The sequence below is a fragment of the Chiroxiphia lanceolata genome, chromosome 21 (assembly GCF_009829145.1).
Source record: "Chiroxiphia lanceolata isolate bChiLan1 chromosome 21, bChiLan1.pri, whole genome shotgun sequence".
In the NCBI taxonomy this organism is placed as follows: domain Eukaryota; kingdom Metazoa; phylum Chordata; class Aves; order Passeriformes; family Pipridae; genus Chiroxiphia; species Chiroxiphia lanceolata.
Genome location: NC_045657.1, coordinates 3,620,513 through 3,643,306, shown reverse-complemented (window position 1 = coordinate 3,643,306; position 22,794 = coordinate 3,620,513). Strand labels below are relative to the sequence as shown.

The 22,794-nt window shown below is 45.9% G+C and overlaps 1 protein-coding gene across 5 annotated transcripts in view; it reads right to left on the bottom strand.

The window, feature by feature from the left end:
- BRD3 (bromodomain containing 3) overlaps nt 1–22,794 on the bottom strand; it is a 45,508-nt gene that overhangs the window by 15,915 nt on the left and 6,799 nt on the right. For 4 of the 5 annotated variants that reach the window (XM_032708579.1, XM_032708578.1, XM_032708580.1 and 1 more), the window contains 4 exons: nt 3,584–3,910; nt 2,823–2,960; nt 1,724–1,871; nt 59–273 (listed from right to left, as the gene is read on the bottom strand). In XM_032708579.1, coding sequence (XP_032564470.1) covers nt 59–273; nt 1,724–1,871; nt 2,823–2,960; nt 3,584–3,784 — 702 coding nt within the window. In that variant the 5' untranslated portion in view covers nt 3,785–3,910. Of the gene's footprint in view, nt 1–58; nt 274–1,723; nt 1,872–2,822; nt 2,961–3,583; nt 3,911–20,282; nt 20,400–22,794 lie in introns of those variants that run through there. The other variant, XM_032708581.1, reaches the window with a different exon arrangement.

The window sequence follows — 22,794 nt, the reverse complement described above, 5'->3', positions numbered from 1 at the left end:
ACCCAAGCGCTGCTCAGCAACATCGCCTTGCGAAGGAGAGGAAGAGTTCTCCATTTACCTTGACGACCGGTGGCGTGGGAGGCACCACGGGCATGATTGGAGCGGCAGGAGGAGGGGGGGCAGCAGCAGGGGGGGCAGTGACGGGCGGGACGTTCGCGGTGATGGTTGGCACGGGGGTGGCAGCAATGACGGGCGTCTGAGACACGGCTGGAGGGACGCTCTGGAACGGCGCCGGCGGGGACACGGAAGACACGGCCACGGCTTGCTGAGCTCCTTCAGAGGATAAAGAGAAATCTCACTGCAGAGAACTGGTGGTTGCAGGTGCTGACAGGGCACTGGGTACGCAGTGAAACACGGTGGGACTCTTGGGGATGTCCTGTGCAGGGCTAAGAGCTGGGCTCAATGATCCTTGTGGGTCCCTTCCAACTCAGCATATTCTGTGTGGTGCCACTGGACTGTGCACTCATGGGCTTGGCAAAGGGCTCCCAGTTCAGGGCACAAAGGACATGGTGATTTGCATAGTGCTGTTGCCCAGGGCACAACAAAAATGAGAAATCTCTGACCTAAGTCCTTGTACCACAAGCCACATGCAAGCAAAATACTTCCAGCTTTGCACATGGGGTGTATGTTGCTCTGGGACAGACCTCACCCCTCTCAGGCCCTCAGAGCTACAGTGAATTCATCAAAACAGCAGGAGCTCAAGAAGGTGGAACAGAGGGAGGTGGTTCATAAGCCACCTAAACACTCAAGAGTCCAAAGCACTTCAGATTTGCCACAAGTACACATGGTGTGATTCTTGGGATTGCCCTGTGCAGGGACAGGAGCTGGACTCAATGATCCTTGTGAGTCCCTTAAAACTCAGGATATTCCATGATTCTGTGATTCAAAGTAGAGCTTAAGTCTTCTGATAGCCTGAATGTCTCTGACACTATATCTGCACTGTTAAAGAACTGCCTACTAGTGTAATGTTAAAGGGGACAAACCTAGTAACTAATAACCAAAGTAGCAAACCTTTTCTACATTTTAGAGTAGCTTTTATCAAGGGATGTTGAAAAGACACATCATCACAAATTTCTCTGAGCTTGGATAAAGTTATAGCTCCATTTAGCACCTGAGATGTGGGAAAACAGAGGAACAGTTGACTTTCCCAGAGAGACAATTAGACCTTGTTTGGAGAAAGAAAAAATTGCAACACAAGCTCCTTTATGAACTGTTTTACCATGCTTAGACATTTTAGTCCGAAATCCATTTAAAATCAACTCTAGGTAAGCTGAACTAAACTTAGTTTCCACTGACATGTAATGGTCTGCACAGCCCTCTGCAATGGCTTAATAAATCTCTTCTGTTGATCAGACTTTAGTTCTACGATATTGCAACTGTGTGTGCAAAAAATAACATTATATAGGGTTTAGGGGAGTGGCAAAATTTGAGTCCAAGTCTTTGCTGTGTCAGATTTCTGCCAAGACCCAGGGTGAGCTGTAAAAACTCAAATCTGTACAGGTTTTCTATGCCATGGTCTGGCACTGGCAGCAGACTGGCACGTCTGACTGCCTTGTCTTTTCTTGCCTTGATTTCTTTTTTGCACACAGGAAGCAACAGCAGTGCCCTCCCTCACTGAAGTGCGTGGATGGGCAAGTCACAGATGGCAAGTCAAACAGCTTGGAAGGTGGGTCAGGTCTCAGCAACAGCTCCTGACACCTCCTGTCCCTGCGTGGGTCAATACCTGCACTCTGGGTGCCCGCTGACGGCTTGCGACCTTTGCCTTTAGGAATTGGGGGTAGTAACTCCACTTCCTCCTGAGGCATCTGGGCAACCTTCTGCAGAAATATCTTCTCCAGGGCTTGGGCCATGAGGACAATGTCGTCTGTGGGCTGCAGAAAGAAGAAGATGAGCCCATGCTGTATCATATTTGAAGCAGAGAGGTTCCAGATCAGGCTTTGAAAACCCTGATGACACTGCTCTTCAAATAAATTATGGTATTCAAACTCCAAGAACAAACAGATTAGCTCTTTCCCCCTCCTTGCATGCCTTTTTTCATCCCTCCTGCTCTTCTATTCTGCTCTAGCATGCAATAATTACAGCCCCTAAGTACACTGCATCCAGAGGGTTATCAGGACTTCCAGTAGGAGCCTGATAACCAGCATCCTGTGCAACACTATGGAAGCAGCAAACTGGAACAGATGAGCTGTCCTCCCCTGCTTGCCAGCAGGTCCAAAGGAAGAGTCTAAACACATATTCTGTGGCTCAAACTAATTAATTTGTTTATTTCAGCTGTTCTCCAGTCTGGGTCAATGATGACAAATGACTGTAGAAAACATAATACAAAGAATAGAGGCCTTTAACAACCTAACAAAACAGCAAACAAGCCAAACCCAAAATAATAACAAGCATTCTAAATGTGTATAAATATGAACATATTTATGGAGACAGAGTCAAAGAACAGAGTTAGGCTTCCTGAACTGTTCTCTGCTGCAGACACTATTTACTGCCAGTCAGTGTAGCACAGCACTAAAGCATCACAAAACACCTGCAGAGCACTGCATGAACTGCAGCTCACCTCGAAGAATTCCTAACTGAAAATAAAAGGAGCAAAAAACTCGCTACATAACCCCAGAACAGAAATCTACCTATAATTAAAAGGCATATTTGCCATTTTAACTAGTCTGGGGGAAGAAAGGCACAGCACAAAGACAGCTTTGTGCATTTCAAGTAATGTGGTTGCAATTAGTGGCACTTCAAACCCTCGCAAGGAGGGCCCCGAGCCGGCCCTGCTCAAAACCTGCAGAGTAACAGTGGTAGCTGGGTCTGTCTGGGCTCTTTACCTTGTTATAAATGTAACAGTTTGTAAACATGGTGTTGAAATCCTGCATACATTCACTGGCACTCCAGTAGTAGTTGTGTTCCAGGCGCTTCTTGATCGTCCCCATGTCCATGGGGTTTTTTATTATTTTGTGATAATCCTGTTGGAGAAACAGGAAAGATGTTACATCTCCTGATACAGAACGTTGATCACATCTTCCTCCAATACCTGCTTTCTCCTCATTCCCCCTCTCAAAAAACCCACCCCAAATTTTGTGGAAATTGTAAATGTAAATGTATATAGTAATTTATTTTTTAATTTCTATTGGTTTAGTCTATCATTATTACGAACTTGAGTACAAAGCACCTGAGCTCCTTCCACAACCACCTGTCTGGGAATCAGCACTTCAAACTTTCTAAAAGGCTGCCCCTGGCACTTACAGAAGTTTATCAGTGCCAGCCCTGGCTAAAACTGTGCTAGAAGTTTCAGTCTCTCTTTTAAGAGCATTTTGGCCTTTAAAAGGCTTCCACCAGTTTAAAAGGCTTAACCCAGTTTCTCCCTGGGCTGGTCCCAAGCCTCTGCAGAGGCTGTGATTAGCCTGGAGGGGTACAGGGCTATGCACTGTCATTTTCTCATCGTGGCACCAAGGCCACATTCTGAGCCCAACCCTCCAGTGTGATGTCAGGCACCAATATTTCCACGCCAGGGCAATCAGAAAACCCATCTCACCAACGCAAAGCTTTCCAGGAACACAACAGCGAGCAGAAGACGACAGAAACCTACCGGCAAATTCAACTTAATTGCATCAACAGGCTGGTAGAAAGGCCAAGCAAACTGATGCTTCCACAAGGTCTTCACCACAACATTTTGCATATATTGCAGTTGGTTGGTCTTCCGGCCAGGCTTATTAGGATTAGTCACCTCCGGAGGCGGCGGATTCACGGGGCCCTGAGGAGCCTGGATTGCTGATGTGACTGTCGACATTTTCCCGCTCGGGCTCTCACTCGCTGTTACGGCAGCAGCAACGGGGAGATTTTCTTTCTTCCTTTATGCTCCCTGAACGGGACTGACATCCCATTTCCAGGGTCCAACCATACAACCTAGAGCAAACTGGAGGAAGAGGGCAATGTGTCAATACAGACACCTGAAGTAGGCACCTTAGAGACAATTCTGCTGTTAAGAGTGTTTGAACTCGGGCTCTTCACCCCAGCGGATTCATTCCCTGTGACACGGTTTATCTTGATGATGGGCACAGGTCAAGACCCGAGAGACAGCAGAATAGCAACTCCCAAATTCAAAGCCTGCAGAGAGACAGAAAGTTTCATGGGACTAGTCCTTGCTTTATCTGGCTCAGAGAGCGTTTTCATGTCAAGAAAACACTTGGGGCAACCTAAGGATACGGTTAGGGAGTACAGTTAGGATGTAATGCAGACTCCCATGAATGCACTGATCCAAGATACCAAATCCATAGCTTCCAGCTCCATGTAAACTGAACTGCATTGTCTCTAGACCCACGCTGCCTGGCACTGAGTCAGCTTACAAGTCTCTACTCTGGTAGAGACTTTAGACAATGCTTAGTCTAAAGTCCCATAATCAAGAGCAGACAACAGCTGCCAGAGGACCTCGATCCAGGGAAATGAAAAGAAGGGACAGAGGGAAATGCTGTGAATGAAAGGTGTCACCAGAAACAGCTTAACTTGAAGTGATCTGAACTTTGAATCTCATAAGTGTCTTAGTATGCCCCTTACTGCATGTACCTGGCTGGTTTTGACTCCAGTTTTGTACCAAAGTTTCAAGATACAGGTTCAATATAAATAATAATTGATGTTATATCCCTGGCTAAGAGAACACTGTCATGTTCTCTCTTAAAAGCACATATGAAACACAGTAGAATACATAAATTGCATTATTGTATTCTGGTTTTCCCCCAGCAAACTGCAGGGGTAAAAATAGCCCAGTATCACCGTGCCTCGTGTACCATATGGTAAACAGCTCTTCTATGTCATCTTCCATAAACATTGGATATTTCAACTCACATCAGGACTGCAGCTACTCGTCTCATGGCAAACAGACCACAAGCACTTTCTAGAGGCAAATTATTTCAAATGAGTTCAGAAAGCCATACAAATACTCTCACTGACATATGCTTCTGGGTTGCATTGAGAAACACGAGCAGAGACAGAACCTGCAGTAACACAGGAAGGAGAGACATCCCAGGAAAAAGCCAGAAACCTCTGCTTTGATACAGCCTTTATCATCTCTGCTGAACATCTGGACTAAATATAGAACATCAACTTACCCTTTGAGTTGCTGATTAGATGAAGGCAAAAAGTAAACACATACCTAACTGGGTGGGGGAGCTTTACAAAAATAGATGTGTACAAACACAAACAGATCTGCAGCAGAGAGGGAGGAAGTTGTTAAAAACCTAAAATAAACCCCTGTGTGAGTACACGTGCTGATATGTGCAGGGAACAGACAAGTCTGATTATGATACTGCCAACATTTGTCCATGAGCCCATCATATTCCAAAGATGTAGAAAAAGCAGGGACTTCCTTGTGCCAGGTAATCAAGCCCCTGGTCTCTGTTCTTTGATAACTCAAGAGCCCAGCCTAGCTCAAAAAGAACTAGTTCCTCATCTGATCATGGTGCTGGTGAGAGTCATGGTGATCACCAAGCAGCCAAGAGGGATGCTGGCATCCCCTGGGCAAGGAATTTCAAAACTAGGCTGTTCCTTGGGACTTCGCATTTGGAATAAAACTCAGGAAGCATTTTCTCCTGGTGTTCCATCAAGTCAAAGCAGCAGCAAAATTATTGCAAAATTCAATCTTCAGATCGGGGTAGGGAGGGGAATAGACAAAGAATTAAGAACAAAAAAGATAATTAGGAAATTGCTCTCAGCCTCCTTCTGGGGAGCTCCCTGCATGGATTTCAGACCCCAAGGTCTGTGAGCAACATCCATCATCCAAGAAAACTCAACACTGGCTGTAGGTCCCTGGTGACCACCAGTGAAGCATTCTGTTTGCTGTCTTCTTGATTAACAAACTGAATCCAATGCAAGGACCGAGGAGAAATAAAACACCCACAGAGAGCAATTCCTACTGCTAGAGAGCATTTCAGTCACAAGTTTGAAACTACTCAGTGTAACTTAAGTCTTCCCTTTAAATAACCTAAGGCTAAATATGATTCTCTTTTCATTTGAAATTCCTGATGCCCTCCTACCTCTCATATTCCATTTGATAAGGGTATTTAATTAATTTTTATTAAATCCCAGAACTGTAATTCAAAAGAACACAGATCTAGCTGCTGCCTCTCTCAGACTTTCTCTCTGACCTTAGCCAAGGTGTTCAGTATCTTCACACCACAGCTCCCCATCTGTGTCATGGAGATAGTGGGAGCTCCTTTGCTCCTTTCTGTCTCCACCCAGCAGCCTGTAAACTCTCTGGGACAGACACTGGCTCTCCACATGCCCATTTTGATCCTCAAGCTTAAACAAGGCTTGTACAGTGCACATAAAAGAAGGATGTAACAGTCATCAGTGACACAACTCAGAAAGGATTTTAATTAAGAACATTACCAAAAGAAGGAGGGGCAGAACCACGACAGCCGAGTCAGGCAGTCCCTGGACAGCTGATCCTCTTTAACTTGCACGTTCCAACTCACTGGTTATTACACCCAAAAGTAGCTACAAACCTCTTAACAGCACTGGCACTGAAATGCTGGATCCTGCAGCTGAAAGAGAGGAAAAGCTACCTGGGCTATCTTGGCAGCACTGGAAGTTTCTGTTCTGCCATAAATACAGCTTTAATGTGCATATGCCTCACTGACCCTTTAACCCTTGGTCCATCAGCTTTCCTCATCATTTGTTGGGGAAGCTGCTTTGATACTGGATCACTCTGTAATCTTTAAAAGTTTGTTTCTACAGCCATTCTTTCACCTTTAAAGTTTCAAAATGGTATTAAATTAGAAAGCAAAAAGCAGCACTATGAGGATTCTGCAAGCTGAGGGTTAAAATGCTTTGAAAATGTCCAAAGTCAGCGATACTGAATTCAAGAGGTCATGGCCCTGCCTGAGAAATCTGCTGGTTGTGAGACATCATTTATTAAATGAGGAAAGTGAGAGTCACAACCATCTGACACCCCAACTCACCACACAAATCATCCGAGAGGACACTTACGTAGACTCAAACACACAAACCAAGCAATTTACCCAAATTGTCCTGTAACTACAAGTAGAATTGAAATACACAGCTCTAGTCCAAGCACTTCAGCACCTACTGAAACTGCACGAGTATCAATAAATATTTAAACTATTAGGGAGCCCTGCTGTGATCCAGGACACCACTGTACAAGGTACTGTACAAGCCTGGAACAAAGACTGCTAAAACCAGCCTTGGCACAGGCATCAGGTGCACTTTCCAATGAGGGGCTAAGGTTGGACTTCTTTTAGCCCTGGAGTAATAGCTTCTTAAATTTTAATTTTTAAGTCACTACTTATCCTGTTCCTCAGACCTGTAATGTTTGAGTAGCAGAAGCTGTCCTTGATTTTTCTGGCTGCACAAGTACAGTTTTGATATTATAAATGTAAAGTACACCCTAAAGTGCTGTCACACACGAAGAGTGAACACTGCTTCCCACACTGAGCATTTCTCCTCCTTCTTATTCAGTCTGAGACGATAATTAAAAGCAAAACCCAAACCCTCAAATAAATCTTGCTTCTCTGAAGTTTCAGTCTGTCCTTTTGTGCTAAGTTGCAACCTCAGCGTGGCATCCAGCAAGGCCGTGGGCTTTGGCACAACCCTCAGCCAAACCAGTCATCAAAAAAACCCAGCTGGGTTGGGAGGATTTTTAAAAAAAAAAAATAACAACCAAACTTTTCTTTCATTGAGTTGCTTGCATGGGTCAGTCAGCGGAGAGACAGTTGGCGTGGAGAAAACATGTTAATAATTCCCTGTACTAGCAGGAGAACATTTCACTCGGCTGATGCAGCCCACAGGCTGTCTGCAGTGGTGGGGACTATTTTAAAAGCAGCTATAAAGCCCTGTGAAGTGTGCAGTGTGCCAGCACTCCTGCTGCCCCAGCCAACAGCCCTGCACTTCCTCTGGCAGTGCCCAGCGTTTAACGGACGGCTCCTCCCGAGCTGCCGTTCGTGCAGGACCGGATGGCATTTGTTGTGACTGCAAAATTAGGAGGTAGCAATCTTTATGTTAGCAGGAGAGCCCAACAACTCCTTTTTTTTTTTTTTTTTCCCCTCTCCTTGGTCTAGTATTTCTGTGTGGTTACTCGGACACTGATCAAAACCTGGCACAACTCCAGCCCTTGACAGAAGCAGCGACATAAATCTTCCCATCAGGGAAAATTATCGAGTTTAAGAGATGTTCCTTGACCTCATCGTTATCTCCACACTATTATTTACATTACAGTAGCACATGGAAGCTGGGCAGAGACTGAGGTCCCTTGGCACTTTGCACTCTGCAGACACAAGACCCTGTTCCAGCCTCAAAGAGCTGGTGCTCACAACATTACACCATGGTGAGGTGACTTGTCCACGGCCACCCAGCGAGTGGCAGAGCTGAGAGCAGAGTCCTGAGCCCAGCTGGTGCCTGGCCCTGTGTTCATTCCCTGTGTCAGGGAAACAGCACTGCTCCCACAGACACGAAAGGCAGCAACTGAGGCTTTCTAAGGTAGGATGGAGCCAGCAGCCAGACCCACAGGGACTCAGCAGGGCAATCGGAGCAGGCATCCTCATGCTGCTGCTCCAAGCACTGCTCCCCCACACTGGCTCCTTGCAGCCACCAAAGGAGATGCTCGGTCCCTTTTTCCCCTGACAGCAGCAATAGTCGGAAGTTTGGTCAGATTTGCCACCATATGCAACTCCCCATCTCAGAGAAGCAGCCCAACCATGACCATCTTGCCCAGACTTTCTCTGCAGGAGAGGTTTAGCAACACTGCTAAACCTCAACATGACCTTTATGTCAGACAACATTATTATTTAAAGGTTGCACCTATTTCATTCTATGGCTGTAGAAAGTAAGGGCTACATCATTCCTCCAGGGTCCTCCATAAGGAAACAAAGCTGCAGGATATCCTTTTCCTCCTCTCCTCTGCTTTCCTTTCCCTTCCCAGTCCCACATAGGAACTGAGCTTCAGGCAGCTTTCACTACCTACTAACCCCATGTTAACAGGGATGTCCCCTTCAAACTCCAGGGATCTGCAATTTGAGACCAAGACTTGAGGACAGACAAGTTGCTTTATCAGCCAACACAGCCCTGGCAGACACACACAATACACACAACATGCCACCCCTTCAAGACTTGGGGATGAAGCATTTACACTTGGCTTCACTGCAGGATCTGGGAGTTTGGCTTGTGAGTGCCCCCGTGGCACACTGTAGCTCTGCACTCTGAAAGCTGTCCTTGTTGTCTCCCAAATCATTAATTCCACACATCAGAGATTTGCTTTTCATGCATATTATTTTGAGCACCGCCCTAATAACATCCTGAGACTGGGAGATGCAGTGTCCTGAACTTACCTCTGCATGAGGGAAGGAAAAAGATCAACAGCAGATTAAGTCAATTCCTTGGCTTTTGACTTGGTTAGTTTAATGCTCATCAGATTATGCAGATGGATTTCCCACCCTTGGTCTCTCCTTGGCTATTATAAGAGCAGGTGTTTCCTCAGTAAGCAGCCTGTGGGTTCCTAACCAGTAGGTAGGAATCAGCCAGAACTGGTAATTTCAAGGGCCTCCAGCTCTGATACACACTCAGTGCTCCCTGAAAATCATGCTACTTTAAGATGTCTCACATTGTGCCTTCAAACTCAATGGCACCCAAAAGTCACTTTAATAAAAGCACCGGAGACTTTTATAAACACTATTAGGTACCTCAGATAAAGGGATGGTCTTTCTGATAATCACAGGCTAGAGTATTTCTCTCCCTCAAGTTGCCAATTCCATGGGAAGCACTTCTGATCAAGTCAGAGCAAGAATTTAAATGCAGGTCACATACTTCCTGCAACACACAAATCATATGGGGCTCAACTGCTTTCTAAAGGCTGCAGGTTCAAGTGCAGGGAGTAATGTTTCACACTAAAACAAGTTCATTCTCATAGCTTTGAACTGGCTTTTGAGAACAGTTCTAAGTGACCAGCCTCAGTAATGGATTAGGTATGGTTGACCTTGCTTTGCATTAGGGAGGACAGGATGACCTCTGGACATCTCTTCCAGCCCTGCTTTTTGTGGTCCTCTGAAAACACTGGAGACAAATTTTAACTCAAACATATGTTGGTTTTGTGCAAGCTCCTGAGTTACACAGTTAACAAGGCTACAGGAGGAAGGAAAAGTGAGTGGTTACAGAGCTTACTCTGTGTTGGATTCCTGATTGAAAGAGTTCAGCCAGATTTGAGACCTGACTCTGCAGTAAGGACTGGACTGAGATGTGTGAGATAAACTGAATTGCACTTGCAAAAAATCTGCCAGGAGACACTTCAGCAAATTAACTGGGTGACATATAATGAAAAAGTTAACAAATGCTTAGTTGTAATAAATAAGCCTCTATGAACAGGTTTCAAAGTCCTTGGAGCAGCTGGTGGCTTGCACATCCACACTCTGGGAAGGCAGAGTCAAATCAACAGGATGGGAATGGGTGGGTTCTTTACAGGAAAATGCTGGTGGTTGTGCCTCTCACAAGATACACCAATTATCTTTATGGTAGTGGGGAAAAAAAAAAAGTTGGGCTGTTTCATAAGAGAGATTTGGCATAAAAAGGGAAGTGTTTGGGATAACCACATGTCTGGGCAGAGTCTGCTCGTGCCATTTCTTGCCAGAGGGGAAAGGTGGAGATGCAATGAAATTACCTTGTGTGACCCACAGGGCTGAACCCACAACACCTAACTGGGTGCACAGCCAGAGAAAAGCCAGACAGCAGGGAGTCATGATTTACAGGGAAAGAGGAGAACCTGCTTCAGAGCATATTTTCTCTCTTTTCCAGTGCAGTGCAACCCACTGCACTCCTATTTGACAACTTCTAGCACTTGCAGGGGTTACTGCAGCTTCCCAAAAGCCCACGTGCAGCAGAAGCCCTGCAGCCCTGGACATCAGGCAAAAAGGAAGTGCTGGGAAGGTGCTGGCACATGGCCACATACCATACAAGCTCTCAACACGTCAGGAGCAGGATGGGGGGGGCAGGGGACCTCATGGAGGCAGGAACGTGGTTGAGAGCACACTGGAAGCACAGTACAAACCACAACACAGGCAGCAGCTCAGTCCTCTGTGATTCAGGAACCACTTCAAGCCTGATCCTGCAGAGTGCTAAGGAACTCTGCCCCTTGATAAGCTGCACGGTCCCTGTGGCTCAGCACCTCACCACAGTGGGTTTTGCAGATTTATCACCTACAAGATACAGTTAATTGGTCAATCAAGATAAATCTCTTTCTAAGGAAGACTTACTCAAGCTCTCTGCACTTTCTGGCTTCTCTACCTGGGTCAACCCCTTCTCCAGCTGTCTGTTACAGAGAGGTAAAATAACAAAGGGGGTTCAGTGCTGGGTATCTGGGGCTGGAGAGTCTCATCAGACTGATCAGATGTGTGGATGTTCCCACTGTCTCAGTTACAATAGCAATGAGAGCTGATCTAATCAATGCCCTGAAGATGCCTCCTCTCCCTGCAGGAGACCCCTGCTAGAGAAGTCCCACCACACAAGCATAAGGTGTGCAGAAGCATGGAGATGTTGTTCTCTTCCATCACATTTGCTAAAAGAGCACAAAAAGAAACACAGCCTAGTCAAGAAAAGGAATCACCATCAGAGTCAGTCAAGGAGGGGAAAAAAGGTTTGGTGATCCCAAACTCAAGCCTTGCTGACGGGCACAGCAAAAGCCTCCACTGAATCAGTCACAACTTCTGCAATTGGCCAACTGTGCAAATTCACAACTGGCTCAAATGCTATCTGATAGATGCCTTTTCTGTTATTCCACCTTTCCATGTTTCTTGTATTATCACTTTAAACTTCACAGATGGACAGAATCTACTGTTCCGCCTCTGCTTACCCTTGCTTATGCATTCAAATCCATACTTCAGGACCAAACAGAACCACAAATCCATCTGTTACCTGGGTTTGAACCACGGTCACCCTTTCTGAGCATCCTTCATGTCAGCATCACCAACTGCTCCGAAAGTAGGAGTCTGAAACTGTGTGTCAGGCTGATGTTCCTTCACTGTGAACTTGCTTGCAACAGATCTCAGTGGCAGGAAATCTCTGAATTCCTGCTTGCCCACCACTCATCAGGCAATACTGCCACAGCACATGGAGCAACAGAGGAAAATCTCCCTTGTTCAGAGCTGCTAAGAAGAAACCACAGAGCTAAAAGTCCAGGAGCAACAGGTCCATCCTGGACACACCATCTAAGTGAAGCAGCAGGCTGAGGCTGTTAATCATTTCAGTGCTGGATGATAATGCTGAATAGTCTCAACCTGATATTCAGTGGCTTCAGCAGAAGTCAGCCTTGGGCTCCTGCTGCTTACATTCCTTCAGGAAACGAAATTGAAACAGATACAAATACAGATACTGGAAAGACACAGATACAAATACACTGAGCAGATAAACTGCAAGAGGAAACAGAGAGCTAATCTACACCCTCTGGGAGAAACCAAAACACAGAGGAACTCAGAAGAGAGGAGGAATGAACTGAGTGAGGAGATAGAAGCTAAAGGTTCCCATTTCATGCAATTTGAAAATGTGATTAACCACAGGCTGCTGTTAAATGCTGGATCATACACAACCAGCCTACTTTTCTAACTGCAGACTAAGAGCACCATAACCCTCCTCCTTCAACGAGTGTTACCGCTGACGATTCATCCTGCGACTCCCGAAAACCGTTCTGCCAACTTCAGGTCAGCAAACCATATTTCAGTGAAACGATTAAAAACACAAACAAAACAAAACAGCAGAGAAACCCCCACGCTCTGGCACTGACCCAAGTTTAAGCTGATACGTGCACAACAGAAGCATTTAGGTACACCCAGTAAAGAAAAACGTGGCAACACCCGCACGGCCTCCAGAACTAATGGGATTGTTGGGTGTCTGCACCCTCACAGGGCCCTCGTTTTCTGCTTTTTAAAGGATGTGATCTGCACAGGTAAACATTTGTGTTCTGAAAAAGTCAGTCCTTCCCCCTTTATAATCAGCATATGGTGCTCTGTGTGCTTTCACAGTATAAGGAAAAACCTCAAGCTCCCTCTGTTTGATTCAGCGTATAGTGAATAAATTACGCACAGTCTTTCCACAACAGGTTTTGCCCTGATTGTTTCTTTTTCTGCACTTTGATTTTCAAAAGGAGAAATTATTGGACACAAAGCTTTTTGAAGAAAAGGCTAAAAAAGAAAAGAAAAAGCAACAAGAGCTTGACTGCTTCCCTGCTGGGCAGAGCATCTCCAAGCATCTGCTGTACCTGCACAGAATTACAAAAAAAAAAAAAAAACCCAGCTACAAACCAGCCTGCTGACACCTCAGCTCAGTTCTGGTACCCCACGCTGCAGTTGTCAGTTCCTCACTTGTAAAATGGGGATATGAATATTTCCACTGCCATCTACAATTAAAGTCATTAGCCTTTTCCCATGCATTTATAGATTAATCCTTTCTCAGCGTTAGGGTTGTACTAAATATTACGGGAAAATAAAAAGCAAACACACAGAGGAACCTGTATTTACAAGGTGTCCAAATAGCATCACTTGGGATTCTGGAAACAACTTCTTTACTAAGTACAACACTAATCATCATCAAAAGAAAGTGCAAAGCTCAAACTGCCATCTGCTTTATCCCTTTTCCCACAGTCCAGTGCTCTTTAAACACGTTTCTAAAAGATAAACCACAACACCCAAGAGGTCCTTTGTGACACCTGTTAGGGAGGGGGGTTTAGATACAGTCAAATTCCACTTCCAACTGAGTTTAAAAGGCTACATGGAACAGGAAGATTGCCTCCTCTTAATGAAACTAAGGACAAAAAGCACTCTGAGCCAAGTTTAAAATACAGAGCCCTTGCAAACAGCACTTAATTCCTCTGTATTACCCATTTAAAGGGTTGTTTTCTGCTCCGTGTGCCTAATAACCTACACTGCAATTCTTTCTTACACCACCAGTACTGCAAGGCCATATATCAGCATTATTAATATCATTTACAAGTGCTACAGATGTTATCCTTAGGGGCAGCTCCCTGCAAACATCAACAGACTTCCAATAAACAGACACACATCCGTCTGTTAACTTGTTAGAAGCATTTCACTACACACAGCAGAACCAAAGTGATTCATTACAGAAAACACCTTCATCAACAGACCTCCTTTACCCTCTTCTTGTGCTCCAGCACTTTCCCCTACTTCACTTTTAAATTTCTTTTCACATATTTAAATGATTAAAGCTACTCTTCTGAAGAAGAACAGATTCATTTCAGGAGGAGAAGGATCACAAAAGTGTGGTAAGAATGGATGAGCTGCCACTGGTTAAGATCATGCTCTGGGTTTACAACTACAGCACTGCATCTCTCCCGTAAAAATCAATATATGACAATCAAGTCAGTTTACAGGGATGAAGAATGAAATGAAAGTGATTGAATTACCATGACATAAATATACTGCTTGTTAGCTGAGCCACAGTAACATTATATCTGGTAATGGGGCAGAGCAAGTGCACCCACCCACCAAGGTAGTTATTGCAGCTTTGCTGACAGAGCAGCAGCCACTTGCCATGAAAATTTAAGACCCCCCACTTGTCCCCTGTGCATCCTCCCTCCAACTCGGCTTAATCTGCTTCCAAACCAACTGAAGTGCCTTGTGTTTGAACAAGCATGTTGTCCCAGAATAACTCAACGTGTTAACTCAAAGCAAACATAGTCACACAAGTGCAAAAGGCTGTATGGGGTCTACTATTTCCGATGAAAAGTGATTTTGCTAAGCTTGGGTAGATCCACAAACTTGCTCAGCTATGCAAGGAAGTTCCAGGTCAGCTGAGGTGTGAACAAACTGTGATAGCTAAGCTGCTGTCATACCCTGAGAGAGTATCAAAGCAACTTTTGCTGTCTTGAGTTTATGCATCTGATTTAAACCCTCAAACAGTCTGTGGGAAAGGGAAAAATTTGGATCTTAAAGTCTGTTACCCCACCCTACATAGGGAACAGAGGGTGCTGTTTCAGGAAGAGAGGGGAAGGTGCTCCCTACTGCCTCAGACACCCAGGGAACACTGCTCTGGGCAGAAGGACAGACTCCTCACAGGAGGAGCTCAGCTTTCCCAGCACAGTCCTGCTGAGAGCACCCACAGCTTAGGACAGATAAGCCCTAAGCCTCTCAAAGCTCCTACATATGGATAAAGTTCAAGTCAAAGCAAGTATGACCATTACAGTGTGGACACAAGTATCTCAGTTTATTCCCACATGGTTTATTCCTGCCTAGAAGAGGAACACACTTTGGGCACACAGGCTGATCCATAAAGCTCTTACTCCAGGGGAAACTTAGGGGAGCATTCCCTCTTTCATATGGCATCTTGAAGAGCTGCACTTCAACGCTATTTCAGACTCTAACTAACAGAAAAGTCGCAAAAAAAGCAATGCTTTCCAATAAGGAACAGCATTCTCCACTGAACCCAGACACAATTCTTGCACACACAGTTCAGAACACATACACACACACACACACGTGCTCAGCTTATCACTTTCACTACAGCTCACAGCACAACACAGTTCCTAAACCAGCCTTGGTAAGCAAAAAGGCAGCTACATCCTACATCCCCTCCCAGCAAAAAGCTCTGGACTGCAAACTCTGCACTTGCCTATGGCCAAGCCGATTGATCAGGGTAGTTTTAGAAAACAGATTTATCTTGACACGGCCATACAAGCAACCAGGCACCCTCTGTGGTGTTACATGAGGATAAGTGGAGCAGTTGAAAAGATAAAGTTACAGAAGGAAAAATATGCTTTTTCTTCAATACATGTTGTATTTGGCCTCTACAACAGTGTCAGGGCATGAGTCCTCTGCACAGATATCAGTGCAACTGTGTCAGTGAAGCGCTCCAAGTGTAAACTTCAAGAGTGGAACAGCTCTCAAGGAAAACTGCAATCCTTTCCTGTCCCTGCCTCTCTCTTTTTAAAGGAAAGACAGGAGCAAACAAGGATAATTCCCAAAGCAAACCAGTGTCAATCACGTCTGAGTCTAAACCTCAAAGTCTGAAGCTAAATGGAATCAGTTCAGCCAGGGCATTTTGTTCCAGGTTGGTCCTCCAAGCACAGAAATTTCACCTCTTTGCTGTACCTGTTGCATTGCTGGTGGAGAGGAGAAAGTCAAGCCCTGGTCCCAAGAAAGGAGAAAAAACTCCTCTGCCCAGGTTATCTATGTTGCTGAAGTATTTCCAAACGTGACAGCATCTGCTGAAAGGAGGCTGAGGCCTGGAAAGGCACAAAAGGAATCCAAAATAGAAGCCAGTGTTTCTTCAGTCAGTATCTTATCAAGAAGAATTGGAAAAGAACTACTAGAAAAAGCAGCATGTTACAGTGAATTTCCACACTGCTCTCCAGAAGAATTTACATCCTCCCAATATCAGCTTTAGCAACAAGTGGGTTAAAGAGTTAGTGTGCCCCAGAGAAAGTTGTTCACGTCCAACAAGCACTAATGACTGACAAAAACACACGAATGTCGCAGGAAGATCCTGTGGAATGAAAAGCTCGAGATGCACCACAGATCCTTCCAAAATGTCCTGACAGCTCACTGAGCAGCACAGCACACAATGGCTCCCTCCTAATTCCCAGAACTCCATCGCTTACAACGGTGCTCTGGGTTATTGCTGAAGAATAATGTGGCAATTTAAAAAGAAGCAAAACAAAAACCAAAAAAACACCAACACCACACACAACAAAACAAAACATATGGCTCATGGTAATGATTGGGAAACCCACTGAGGATTAATGAATTTTGCAAATTAGCAAAGAAGGAGTAACCAGGATTAAAGAGAAACAATCAACAACGCTCAGATGCAAAACACTCTTTGTTCATTTATTTGGCAAAGTGTAGTTCTGCCTGTGCTGAGCGCACCTGATAGCTTACCAAAGCAGACAGAGTAATATATTTTGTAAAAGTAATTAAGCCTTTGAAACATGAGACCTCACTACATCACTCAGCTGCTGCTGAGGAGAGGGATTTGACTCCCGAGTTGTTTGTGCTGTCAACAAGAGCGATCGGGCTCCCAGATTACTCCAGGGAGGAGTGAGATTCTAGGAGTGCAGCAGGGCTTGGCTGGAAACCCACACCCCACTGCACAAGTGCCCCCCCTCAAAGTGAAGAGGTAAATATTAAACAGCATCTTTCAGAACTTGTACCAAGTAAAAAAATGTGTCTGTAAAAACGGTGGGAAGCCCCAGCCTTCACCAGAGCAAACTGGTTCATCCGTGTGTATTGCCCTCAGCCTCATGGGGAAGAGACCCTCGGGTCAAGCAGGCTGGATCCCAGGCCTGCAGGAAAGGTTTGAGGATACCAAAAACCTCTGCTAGACTCCCTCCATCTTAGGGGAGAGTTAAAAGATAGAATTTTAAACACATGGTTCTTAACTCAGGAAAGAAGCATTCTGCAAGATTATTAAAAACTGTGATTTAAGTAATTGTACCCAGTGCAAAGAAACAACCAGCTATGAAATCTGCTAAAATACTTGCATTTGCAGACACTAAAAAACAAACAAACAAAAACCCCCACCAGCTTTCTTTGGAGATAGACACTGAAACAGCACTGCTGCCCTAGCATGCTTACTGAGCTGGAACATCAGCCTTCAATATGCTTTCCCTCTAAATATTTTTTTAATGACAAGAACTAAAGTTTTTGTAAGCACTTCGGTGCTTAAATGGCACAAGTTTTATTTCCAGAAGCCTGGTTTTTATTTGAAGATAACAGAACCAACACTCCAAAGTCGGTTTTGAAAACAAACCTCAGACACTTCACACTGCACGTGCATTCTTTCCTAATTTAAACTCTGCGTGCATAGGTCGCTACAACTGAAAAGCCTTTCACTGGAATAGCTACTGTCTCAGCACTGAAGACAATATTGCAATCAAGCTTATGCTGAGCATTGTATAAGACTGTTACCCCCTGCTCAACCCTTTTATTAAACATTGTCTCAAAACACCAAATACATTCATGAGTGAATATTTTTATCCAGTGTGGGCTGAAGAGAAAGAAATACACAATCTTAGCATTTATTCTTTCCAGAAAGGAAGGCTTTGAGGTCAGGAGTTATTTTGTTTCAGCAGGAGCCTCCCAGTGTATTATTAAAAACTCCCCAAACTTCTGCACTAACAAAATGAGACACCCGGCAGCCTGAAAGTGCTGTGATCTGCAGATCAGGAGGCAGGACTTGGATTCCCAGTACACTCAAGCAGTTGGGGAGTTGTAAGCAATACAGATCGTGGCTTTTTTTGCTTGTAAAGTAACCAAACTGCTTTGGGGATTTCTTGTTTGTTTTGATCGATGCATATTTATTCTGCACTTCTCACCCAAACACTGCAGCACATATGGCAGTCGCCAAGCCCTCTCTAATACCTTGACTTAGCACTGTGTGAACTAAAGACAACAGTTTCAGCTTTAAAACTAAACTTCCAGTTTCGTGTAGACACACCCCCTCAGCCCACTCACGTACACTGAACACATTAAAAATACTAACAAGCATATTAAAAAAAATGCTTCTCCATTCCCAGCAAAGAACAGCAGGTGTGCTTCGCTAATTATGTCAACTCCTAACCTACTATTATTTACCAGTGTCAGACACTCAAGATATTAAAAAAACCCCAAACAAACAAAAAAACCCAACAAACCAAACCAAAACCCACAAACAAACAAAAAACCCCATACACGCAAAAGTTTGAAATATTAGTGAAGCCATCACATTTGCTCATCCAAACAAGTTTATTTTAGTAACTTTTAGCTCCTGAAGACACGAACAGGAAGGAATATCCACAGTATGGGATTGTCACAGAACATTTATCACGAAGCTTACAGAATGCATTCTCCACGTTGTCAAAAGTCAATTCCGCAGGAAATACGTTCTGAATTAACACCCTGCAAGACCCAACCACGCAGCTTAAGGACGCTCACAGACCCTGCGACCTGAACACTACAGCTTTGTTTGAAAGTGAAACCAAGCAGCCTACAAATAATGCTCTATCCCCAGCGCCCAGGGAGGTGCCAAACCCAAACAAGAAGCACAAACGGAGGAGAAGGACGGCTGAGTTTTGAAGTTTTACATTTTATTATCGGCAGCATTATTTATAGCACGACACTTCTATATATAAATCCGCGATCTGCGTTTCTTTTTACACCTAGAAAGCGTATCGAGTTTAGGCAACGAACCCTCGGGTTTCCATTTATTTGCAGAAGTTTGGTAAACACCGGATATTTACGCGAGCGAAGCAGCTGGATACACACACACACACACACACACACATACACAAATAAACGCATGCGGACGGCGGACAACACGCGAAACGCGCACTTTCCAGCCCATCCTACGCTGCCTGCTCAGACCTTTTTCCAGCTCCCAAGCCAGCGGCGGGGCCGGGGAAATGGCCGGGGCGGGCGGGCGCTGGCCCAGGGCGCGGGGCGGCCGCCGAGCCCCGCACCCGAACCGGGCACCGCACACCGCCGGCCCCGGGGGCTGCAGCCTGCCTAGTCCCCCGCCACGCTCCACGCTTCCCCCCTCCCCCCCCCTTTTTTTTTTCCCCTCGCTTCCCACTTTTTTTTTTTTTTTTTTTTTTTTAACCTCCCTTTCCCCCCCCCCCTTTCTTTTTAAGAGCGCGCCCGCAGCCCTCCTTTTCCTCGCCCCTAATTTTCCCCTTCAAAAGATGGCGGGCAGAGAGAGAGAGAGCGAGAGAGGGAAAGCGAGCGAGAGAGGGGGAAGAAGAAGAAGAAGAAGAAAAACAAAACAAAACAAAAACCCAAAACGAAAAGAAAAAAAAAATAAATAAAAAAGAGGGGGGGGGGAGAAAGAAAGCCCGTCCTGCGTGGGGGGAGCGGGGCTCGGCGGGGCCGCGGCTGTGCCCGGCCGGGGCGTCTTCGGGCGCTCGGAGAGAAGGGGAGGAGGGAGCAGAAGATGGAGAAGAAGCGGCAGAAGAAGAAGAAGAAGAAGAAAAGGGTGGGCAGGAGCGGCGGGGCCGGGAGGAAATCAATGGCCAGGCTGCAGCCAGCCCCGCCGCGCTTTGTTGCATTGTGGCGGCGCACAAAGGCTTGCGGGGCCGCGGGGAGCGACGCGGGGCTCCCGCAAGAAGAAGGAGCAGAAGAAGAGAGGAGGGAGAAAAAAAAAAAAAATTAAAAAAAAAATAAAAATCGGCATTGGCCTTTCCCAAGTGGGTTTTGCTTTTCCTCCCCCTTCTTCCCCGGTCCCCCCTCCCTCCAGAAACCATGGCCCAGTGCTAGCAACGCACACCCAAGCATCCGACAAATAAAGGGAAAGATTAAATAGATTACTTTGCCCCGGCAGCTCCAGCAACGTTTGCCTTATAGTCCCTCCAGTTGCTCTTCTTTTTATCCTCGGCAAGGCAGTATAATAGATGCGCTACAGCGCCCGAGCGCTCATGCGCCGGGGGCGCAAGGCCATGTGGGGACCGTAGTCCCGGGCAAGGACGGGGGAGAAGCGGTGGCCGCAGCCGGGACTACAAGTCCCAGCAGCCGGCGGGTCCCCCCCCGGCCCCCTCCCGCCCTCCCCGGGCCGGCGGGCAGGGGAGAGGGACGGCAGGGGTGATGCCCCGGTCAGCGGCCGGCGGGGCCGCCGAACGCGGTGCCCCCGGCGGGGAGAACCCCCAGCTCGCTGCGGGGCGGGGGGACCGCGGGGAGGACCCGCGGGGAGGCGGCGGCTGGAGGGTGTCCCCCGGGCAGACATGGCCGGGGAAAATCCCTCTTCCCCCTCCCTCCCTCGCTCCCCGCCCGCCGTCGCGCCTCCGCCGCTCCGAAGGTACGGCAAGACCCTTAAAAAGTGCGGCTGGAAACGCGGGACCCACGCGGGGACCGAGTTTTAAATCACAACTGCGGGAAGCTTGGCTTGCTCTCGCTCCCCCCAATTTTTTTGTGTTTGGTTTTGTTTTTTTTTTTTTTAAATCGCAGTTTGCATTGGGTAATGCGCTCTCACATTTATTACGCAACAACTAATACGAGCTGCAATAAAAATAGCCCGCCGCCAATGCACGCTGGAGTAGTAGCTGGCCAAAAAAAAAAAAAAAAAATCCATCAAGAAAACCCACAACCCGACGTAGTTCACACTGGTTGATGCATTTCATAATATTGTCAACTGCTGAAAACAACAGAAATTAATCTAATGTATGCAATAAAAACAATGTGAATTTCACCAACACAACACCATAAAAGCATCAACAAACACGAGCACTGTTACAGACGCTTCCAAGCAACAGAGCAACACAGCCCATGTCCTGAAGCAAATCCACAAATGCAAACAGAAGTTAAAATAAAATAGTTATAACCCAAACTATGATTGAATTGCTGCAGGGAAAAAAAAAAAAAAAAGAAAAAAGAAAAAAAGGAGTAGAACCATTGGAAAATAAATGAAGGGAAACATTTGAGTGCCAACATGAAATAAGACAGAGTTAGGGGTTTCTCTGTGGACACGTGTCAACAGAGGCTGCCATGCTGCTGGTACAGACAGCCACACATCGCTGCCAATTAATAAGTCAGTTTATTGTAACCATAAGGTGAAGGCAGTTTTACTAAAAAGACTTATTTCCAGAAGTTTAGCTTTTGAAAAACACGAGCAACGGAACTGAAATTTCTCCAGAGGTATGATATCATCAGAAAGACTGGGGTTTGTACAGGCAAGAGGAGAGATGTTTAAGAAAATTCCACTTAGCCGTGCTTGTGGCTGCCTGAGGATGGAACCAAAGTTGTGCATGTGCCTTAACCAAACCCAAGAAAAAGTGCTTTTTTCCACTCAACTTCAAGGCTTTGCAAACTCAGGAACCAGAAACTCGCTCACAGCCATGCAGCTCTTGGATGTATTTCCTCTGCAAGGCAGTGTGTGAAGTTGCATCTACATCAACACCCAAACCCCACTCTAGGTTAGTTTGTGACTTGGACTTCCCTCTTGCCAACTGCTCTTTTTAACTTCAGGTACCCAAAAATCACTTTGCTGCCCTCCACACCCAGAGCACGTGGCCTCTGTGGGAACACACAGCATGCAAACAGCGAGAAAAAGGTAAAATCTGGGTCTTCTCAAGGGGCACCATCACATTGGTGTTCACAAACCTGCCCTGTGTCTGGTTGAATGTTCCACACTGCCAGGCTGAGCGAGGAAACCTCTTTGAAACACCACCTGAACTCTGCCCTGCCTACAAGTGTCCTGAATACCAGATACCAGGGATCCAGGGAAGGACTGGGTTTTGAGCACAAGGCACTTTTTACCACCGTTCTGCTCTGCACCCATTGTGAAGGCAATGCTAGAAGAGCAGACATATATCAAAGCATTTGAGAGCTGAAAAGAACCAGGTCAGATCTTTTGAATGCACTGTCCTGCTCCAGTACATGCCTGATCCACATGGATAACCAGAGTATGAATTCATGAATGCCATAACATACACAGACACCAAATCATGAGCATGACCAAAGAGTCCCTAAATGAAAACTGCTGCCGCTCTGGGCTTGGGGGCTGGGAAAAATTGGCAGGCTGAAGCTTTCCAAGGGAGGGGGCAGGGAACAATCGGCTGAGTGTTCATTATGAACACTCGGAAAAACGGACTCCGTGCACTCTAAAGGCTCGTTTTCAGCTGAGCCATAATCTGAAAGCTTGGTTTTTAAGTGCACTTATATTTTAGTTTGAGGCAAACTCCTGCAACAAAAACGTGTTGGCCGCAGTGTAAGACTTGGCAGAGCCATAAGGAGCTGAACAGGGGGCTCCTAATGCAAAGTGTTCAGCAACCCCAGCAACGTGCAAGGAGTGAAACAGGAGAGCAGAGTGAAACTGGGGGGTGCAGGC